Here is an 8,730-nt window from a genome sequence, read left to right on the forward strand (position 1 = left end):
TAATTCAACTCCAATACTAAGACCACCCAATTAAATGGCTGCAATACTTGGAAAACAACAAAATACCTCATAATTAAGTTACAAGTCCTAATTAATAACGACTTTTATTTTTAAAATCTCAAATTTTGTTCATATTCTTCCTGGTAAAACCCTTTGGAAAAAAATGATCAAAGTTGACAAGATAAACGCAACATCTTTGTCATTTAAGTGCTTTAATTGTTCCACGCGACCGTTATATTGTTATGATATGTGGAAGCTTTATTTTATTCTTAGTTGTTCTACCTTTGTCGAAATTCATGTCAGCACATGATTGATGTGGTCTGTTTGTCACACTGATTTGTCAATAATACTCTGCGATAATTTTATCATGACAAACACAAACCCACGACTAAGCTCAGGAAGTGAATGAATAAGAATGTACATGTAATGACATGCGATATGCAAAAGCCATATAATGTAGACTTAATATTGTTGCTTCAATTTAATAGAAAGCGAAGTACAGTCAAACATGTGCAAGCGACCACTTGTTTTAAGCAATAACACTGTTGGACAGGGCTGTGATTGCAATATTCCTTTGTAAACTACCAAAAAATGTCTGCCTATGATGTATACAATACATGTTTTTATTCATTAAAGTCATCTTCGACGAACATATCTGGATAAGCATCGGAAGCATAAACAAACAACAGGAGAAATTATTCGTTTTGGAGGATTGATAAATGAACCATGTTAGGACAGTGTGGAATAACTTGAAAAAGTCAGAACCAAATGTCTAGATTTCATCGATTTTTACCACTACGGTTCTACCAAATTTTTAACACTACGGTTCTACCAAATTTGATTTTTAACACTACGTTTCTACCAAATTTTTAACACTACAGTTCTACCAGATTTTTAACACTACGGTTCTACAAAATTTGACGACATATATGATATGATCTATCATTTTTTTCTGTGAAATGTATTGAATTATGGTGGCAGACCTAGGGTAGGGGACACAACTCCTAGAAATCTTTGGAACGTTTGCATTAAGCATCTTACATCAATCTTATGTAAGCATCAAAACAACTCGGACTGATTTCATTCTGTTTCAAAGAAAAGCTTGAAAGTCTTTGGTGAAGTTGAATATGATTAAACATGTCACTGATTGAAACAGTGATTTTCCTTACCCTAGGCCTACCTCCTTCAACATTGTATTTGTATTCATATGTTATCGTTTTTTTTTTAATTTAAAAAACAACATTCTGAAATTTAAAGACCATCTGATTACCATTGTGCTATGAAAAATATTTGAAAGTAAAGATAAAGGAATTTAAAATAATAATAATAATATAAATGCTTACATATTTACAAAAGCATTCAAACTACTGAAGAGAAAATAAGAAGAAGAAAAAAAAAACAACAAAAATAAACATAAACATACAAAAACCACAAAAAAAAAAGACGAACAAAAAATAGATAAATAAAAAATGAAATATAAAAAAAGTTTCCTCCCATTCTAATGCATGATATCAACCGACAGTCCCCAACAGATCCGTGGAACTATTTGAGGGATCGATAACCGATTTGTTAACGTTTATGGATAATTGAATCATGTTGATTTCATAAAACCCATTTGGAACAACACTGATGTTATGCATTGGTAAACTACAGTTTCGGGTCATTTAGATCGGTTTTAAATTACTTATTCAAAATGCTTCTGATAATATGTTGTTTAGATTTACTAAACATCTTCCAAGTGAGGTCGACCATTCAGATTTACCATCTAAAAAGGCTGTGTAATAATTTATTAACTTATACTTAGATTTCTATGTAGTTGCTTCCGTAGCTTTGGTGAAATTATTGATCAATTAGAGTAAACTAAATATTGAATATTGTAATGATATGGTATTTGCATTTTCTTCAAATTATAACATAGTCTAACAAAACTAAACATTTGACATCAGATTTTATATGTCACACAGACAATGTTTTCAAATTGAAGGTTACTGCCAACATATTTTAACAAAACTAAACATTTGACATCAGATTTTATATGTCACACAGACAATGTTTTCAAATTGAAGGTTACTGCCAATCAAGTATGATTTTGACAGTAAACTTAACATTTCTTTGTTTACTTCAACGAAATGTGGTAGAAATGTTTCTCATAGTATGTCGGTATGATGTCCATACTATCAATTTTGTTAGATAAGCCATTACGATTTTACACGTCACCAGACAGAGGATTTATGCAATTTCTGATTTAAATGTTATTATTTCTGTAGCTTTTATTTTTATCAATTACTTTGATGTTTTGTCAGGATAAGGATTTATAAAAAAAGTTATTTATTGATATGAAACGAAGCAGTTAAACTAGCATTGGATCGACTGTTTTATTGCTTTAATTCGCAAAGTCCTTTGTGTTTCATGTTGTCACAATCTGCTGTTTCAAGCCAAGAGTACAGAAAATAGTGAAATGTGGCGCATGCGTTTTGAACTTGATTATCAAAGTTCTCAAAATCAAAATCTTCACCAGTGCTCCATTTGTATGTACTATTGTCCTTGGTGAGTCCGATCCAGACAACTGAAATTATTGAAATGAATGACTATTATGATGTCCATGTAAAAATCAGGCAGACTCATTGATAAGAGTGGCCCTGGGTAAATTTTATCTCGCTGATTATTTTTGTTCCCATATAATGTATATACCATATAGATGTAAAAAAAGTATGAAGTTTTCTTTGAATCGATAATGAATTGTTCGGAAAATGGTTTTTACAGGTCATCATCATAGCAACCATTTTTTTGCTAAAATTAAAGTTATCTCCGTTTTTAAATGTTTTCAATGCAATTTATTTTTTTTATCCTTACAGTTAATCCAAAACCAACATTCAACTGTGAGAAAGAATGCATTTGTGATATGAAATGGGTGAAGTATTTTTGAAAAAAAATATGACGTGCTGGACTCCCTCATCATACCTTACACTAGTCGCTGATTTCATTACCCACATCTAAATTTTCCATCGTTGTTTTCCATTTCCTTATAGAAGCCGTAAATATTTGTGTACTGTTCATAGATAATTAATTTTTTTTTCATATTTTCAAACCTTTAATTGTTTGTGTGTTCAAAATATTTATTGTTCTAGACTTAAATCGTGTTAATACTGCATTCAGATAAATCCGCGATTCAAAAGCATATTTCTCGAGAGAAAAAAAAATCATATTGCATGTAAAAAGAAACACAAGATCGTGTTACACTGTTTAGAGTGTTCAAAGGCAATATCATTGGTACTACTTTCGCTCGCATTTGTCCATCCGGAGAATAAGGTAAGTTTATTCATCCGAAATCGATACGTTAACAGTAATCTGAATTGGGATGTTACATAATCTAGAAATTTGAAGAACAACCAAGAAACAATTCAATCTCTCCCGACGAATGAAAGTAACGGAAATATATAAATATATCAATTGTCAGCAGTTTGAAGTCCAGATTGTACAGCGGAAAACGTATTGACTATCATATTATTATTATAAGCCAACTTTTAACAATACAGTATAAGTTCACAAAAAGTTAAGAGAAGTAAAAACACTCACAGTTGATCCTTTGTTGTCTAGCTCTTGGGTTAAACAGGACCTCTTCACCGTCTACCAATTTTTGTTCTGCCTCCGTTGTTATTGCAGCAAGATGTCCCCTTACTTTGGAACATGCTACCTGCAATTATTAGATATGTATCTTATTTCCTGCAAAATCTAGTCATACCTAAACTCTTCCCTAGGATTTTCTTTTCGAAATTCGACGGTGGAATACTGCACTTTGATAATATTACTTTTCCACTTACACAAAGATGGTGCACAGATTTGTCTAAAGAACACTTTTTTTTCTATTTTTACTTCGACATTGCTAACATTGTGTTTCGTAATAAATAATTCAATTTGAAGGATTGAAACTGTTTTATGAATGATTAAACACTATCGTTTTCAGTCGTCAATGAGATACGAATAAGACTTTGTTTTGAAAGATCGAATTGCAGTTCCATTTCCAGATGGCAAAACATTTTTATTGGATTCTAAAGTGGCACATATAAAAGAATTTTGTCAATAGCTTTGGGTTTCTGTGGGTGCAGGAATAAAGATAAAATGAACTTTAAGTTTCTCCGTCAATGCAACATTCTGTGCAAATATGGTTGGGTGAAACATTTTGTCATAGGGTATCTGAATGATTGTACACTTGAACACATGTATGACTTGTTTTGTGTAATCAAGGAATATGCGGTTTCACTTACACTTGCACATTCATATGTCAATTTAGTTCCAGTTATATAATAGGTGGAACCTGTAGTTGTTGTTAACGTGATGTTATTAGGGTCATCTAAAAAGGAAAAATATCAAAACAAAATATGTTTTTAGGAGGAAGACGTTGGGTAACATAAAGACATAACTCCTGAAACAAGTGATATGTTTGTATCATATTCAATTTCACCAAAGCTTCAAGCTTTCTTTTGAAACAAAATGAAATTAAGTTTCCTTGATTCTCGCAGGCAATTTATGCAAATGATTTGTGTTGAAGTGTTGTGGGCCTTATTCTTGGAGTCTATCATTAATATGACAATTTCAATATCAACTAATGGTTGATGATTGATCTGCATGAAGATTTTCTATTTAAAAAATTACGGATGCAGATGTCCAGTAGAAATTGGCAACAGGAAACAATACAACAGATTAAATGAAACTGTCTGTCTCTTTATGTCACCGTGCGAAATTAATTGGAAAATGATTTTTGAAAATATTACGTATTCTTGTTCTTGATCATGAACAAAAGCAAAAAAAGTTGTTGGATGGAGGAATTCAAAATAAATTTTGTTGTAAAAGATGATTCCTCATTCAGAACTTAAATTTAATCCAAATGCTTTTTAATAACAAATGATATCTATATCTATATAGTATCTTACAAAACTCTGGAGTACCAAAACATTGTATTGCGGTATAGTTTAAATCTTTTATTTGAGTTGTTGTAACAGCAGAGATTGATTTAGAACTGGCCGCCTCTTTTGGGGTTGTAATAACAGAGGAAATTGATCTAGAACTGGCCGCATCGATTGGTGGTTCAGTATAATCTACTGTAATATATTATGATAAAATTTTGTTCAATGGAATGGAAAATCTAAAGAAGACAATTAAATTATAGGAGGAAATCTCTATTAACATAAAGATAACAAATGATACTAATCTTTGATGTCAATTTTCATCTTAATCGGACAAAGCAAGATTCCTTTTTATGGGGATATTTTCAACAAATCTAGTTGAAAATAAAATGTCTCGTACATGTTCACCACTTTACAATAATAACGAAACTTGGTTAAACGTATACTTCTTTTTGCAGTTGTTTTGGATAAATGTGGCAAAACTTTAATGTATTTTTTTTCTCAAATGTGACGGTTTTTTTTTCGCAAAAATATTACGCAAATGTCAAGCCGTATGAAAACAATGATAACATGGAGTTTCTGTGATCTGTTTTTGCAGTAAACTTATGTCTGTCTGGTCCTTCTATATTGCTTGTACGAGCAATTCCATCTTTAGCATTCGAGATGAGTAAGTAAATAGGACATCATTTATAAAATAAATGCTTTAATTGACACTAAAGGAAAACAATGTAAAAATAAAAATAATACTGTAATTAACGTAATTAACTGTTATCATTTATCTCATATTGAAATGGATTGTATTCCTGTATGAACTTTCTCACAGTATTTCTAGTACTACTAATCAGCTGTCAAACATAACAAAGGGATACATTGAAGCTTTCAAAATAGTGAAAATCCAGGCTAGACAAAACGTTTATGTTATTTTTCTAAAACGCCGGTTGGAAGGATCTTCATAAAACCTTCCATAATGCGTCAAACCTGGAACTGTCTTCTGATAATTTTGTTAATATTTGTAATGTCCTTTGCCGTCTTCTACTAATTACTAATGAACACTTTTTACACAAATTTGAGAAAATGATACATGAAATGGCATGAAGTTTAATTTGTTGAAAAATGAACCTGATACGATTGAATCGGAATTGGCTCGCACTTTAGGCCATTTACTGCCTCATTTTATTAATATATTCATATTACGATGGAGCGATGTAGTCTTTCAAGAAACGTAATAATTAATATCGGTTGTAGTTCACTTGATAATATCCGCAAAACTAAGCCATTACAAAATTTATGTATGCTGATTGTGATTTTCGAGCATTTTCAGACTTTTATTATTGCTTTCCTTTTACAAAGAATTAATTGCTTTTCTATGTTTGTTGTTTCATTGGAAGTATAACGAAAACATTTTTGTACACATAACTATTGTTTAAAATAGTCGACAGGACTAACAAAACAGCAGACAAACTAGAGATTCAAGTTCATATTCAATATAGTTTACCTCCTTCTTTACACTTTCTTGCTGTAATAAAATATTATTTATTTTAAATATAAATAACCTTATACTATCAAAACGGTGAATGTTTCATGTTAAACGCTGTACAATTGCCGAATAAGCTTTGCTATTGTATTTACAAATGTTAAAGATGGGGATTACAATGCTTTTCATACATTATGATTTTGGTAATAAACTGCGACAGGACTGTACTTTAACGCAAGCAATGAATCCGAGAACAAGTCTAAGTTTGCTTTCATATGTTTGAAATTTCATATTAGAATTGTATGGTATTAATGTCTCATCAACGTAAAGCCGGTAAAGCTGAGTGCCACTTACTCTACTGTTAATTAACCAGACATGCCAAGTAGCAGCTATTTTTCAAATCCAATTTACCATGACGCTCATATTCAGCACTACTTTTATTTCGCAAGTATCACAAAGAAAATAATATTACCTTTTAGATGTCTTGTTTCAGTACCTTCGAAAACTGTCAAAGTCAAGACTATATATCTCAGACACATGAACATCATGACAAGATCGTCATAGAAACTGTTTATTCACAAACAAAAACAAAATATTTTACAATTAAAAACAAATGACATTTAACACGAATATCAATGTAAGCATTGTTTGATATGGGATCATAGCTAAATAAATACAAGTATTATGTTCTTTTATATACACTATTGTATCATTTAGAGTTAAATATAACCAATTCTGTTCTCTTATATAAGAAGGGGAACAAATCACACGGTGCATCCAATATTTTGTCTTTGTTCACAATTAAAAAAAAATAAGGAAAACAACGCAGAGTACAATTGGCCAATATTGTCAACTATCAAATAAATTTTACTCTACTGCAAGAAAGACTATTCAATTTCATCCTCAATTTATCTGTTTCAATGGCAACCGTTCATGAATTATCTTTATAATATTTTTTCTGTATTTATTATCAACACCTACATTTTTTGTGATGTTGTTAATGAGATCCGTAATCAAATGGAAAACAACCTTTAAGAAATTGTAATATTTGCATAAAAAGAATGCTATTTGTAGTAAATTTCAATAAGCATCTACAAAAAATACCGCCATTGAACACCAGTTCCTTCAAAGGTTACAAATATAGATTTAAGGAGGTAGACCTAGGGTGAGAGATTCAACTCTTAAAAATCATTGGAACGTTTATATTCAACATTTTACATCAATTTTATGTAAGCATCTAATTAACTTGGATTCATTTTATTCTGGTTCAAACGAAATCTTTAGAGGTTTTGATAAAATTGAATATGATACAAACATTTCACTGACTTCATGAGTTATGTCCCTTACCCTAGATCTACCTCTTTAAGTCTCAAATATAAAGGAAAATTAAAATCTTTTTATTTTTATTTTGACAAAAATGACAGTGACAAGGAAAAAAGCTAACATGATTTTTGGATGATTTAATAACTGCAAACATTCTATTTTAAATGATACTGCATTGCCATGAAGTGGTAATGATGTTAAAATATACACAGGATATGTCTATTTTAAACTAATCAAATATGTTTAAAATTACAAAAGAAGGGACAATGAAGGAAAACTCTGTTTCTTAGGGACAAGTTAATACCACACCATTTAAACAGACAGAACTAGAACAAATGTAATGTACTAACTATAATACTAGTAATATGATAACTATAATACTATAATGGTAGTCATTTGTATAAAAATACTTTGTTATAGTGGTAGTAACAAAAATAAGTTCTTACCTGGTGTTACTTCGTGTTAGGATATTACGAACGAACATAACGATTATAGTATCTTAACTCACGGAAATGGGAATAAATTAATAAAAAAAAAAACGATGTAGCACTTGAAATAACATACAAAAATAACATGAAATGTAACATTTTTTGTAGCATAAAAACACCTTACTTACTATACAGAATAACCACTTTTATAGACATTTTCCGTTAAACTGAACACTCAGCACTAACATAAAGCCTACGTAAAATGTCAAAATTTTCATGGGTTGTTGATCAGGTTTCTGTTTTTAAATCAATGAGGAGGTATCTGTGTTCAGTTAGTTTTCTTACAACACAAACAAAAAAATATGCATCATAAACAATTAGCTGGATTTTGCTTCAATTATTCAAGAAAAACAGAAACAATAAAATCAGTCAAATAGTATTGTACGATGCTTTTCTCGTGTTAAATAGTTATGAGATGAATAATTATGCTTATGCTTTTATTTTGTTTTTCATTGACACCCTACTACGTTTCCCTTTATTCGTTAGAACCATATGGTGCATGCTAAGTCGAATAAGACTTAATACGAATACTCTAATTCTA

At 30.5% G+C, this 8,730-nt stretch overlaps 1 protein-coding gene across 1 annotated transcript; it reads right to left on the minus strand.

Moving 5' to 3' along the window:
- Nucleotides 1-1,996: 1,996 nt before the first annotated feature.
- On the minus strand, nt 1,997-8,195 carry LOC148598161 (uncharacterized). Its single transcript, XM_088561675.1, has 7 exons — nt 8,148-8,195; nt 6,851-6,945; nt 6,400-6,420; nt 4,932-5,099; nt 4,266-4,351; nt 3,577-3,694; nt 1,997-2,566 (listed from the first exon to the last, which is right to left on the minus strand). Exons 1-7 carry the CDS (start codon nt 8,183-8,185, stop codon nt 2,376-2,378), a joined length of 717 nt encoding a protein of 238 aa, XP_088417801.1. The 5' UTR covers nt 8,186-8,195; the 3' UTR covers nt 1,997-2,375.
- Nucleotides 8,196-8,730: the final 535 nt, after the last annotated feature.

Source organism: Perna viridis, chromosome 14 (genome assembly GCF_037379345.1).
Source record: "Perna viridis isolate PV_CMFRI_1.1 ecotype Kerala chromosome 14, ASM3737934v1, whole genome shotgun sequence".
NCBI lineage: Eukaryota > Metazoa > Mollusca > Bivalvia > Mytilida > Mytilidae > Perna > Perna viridis.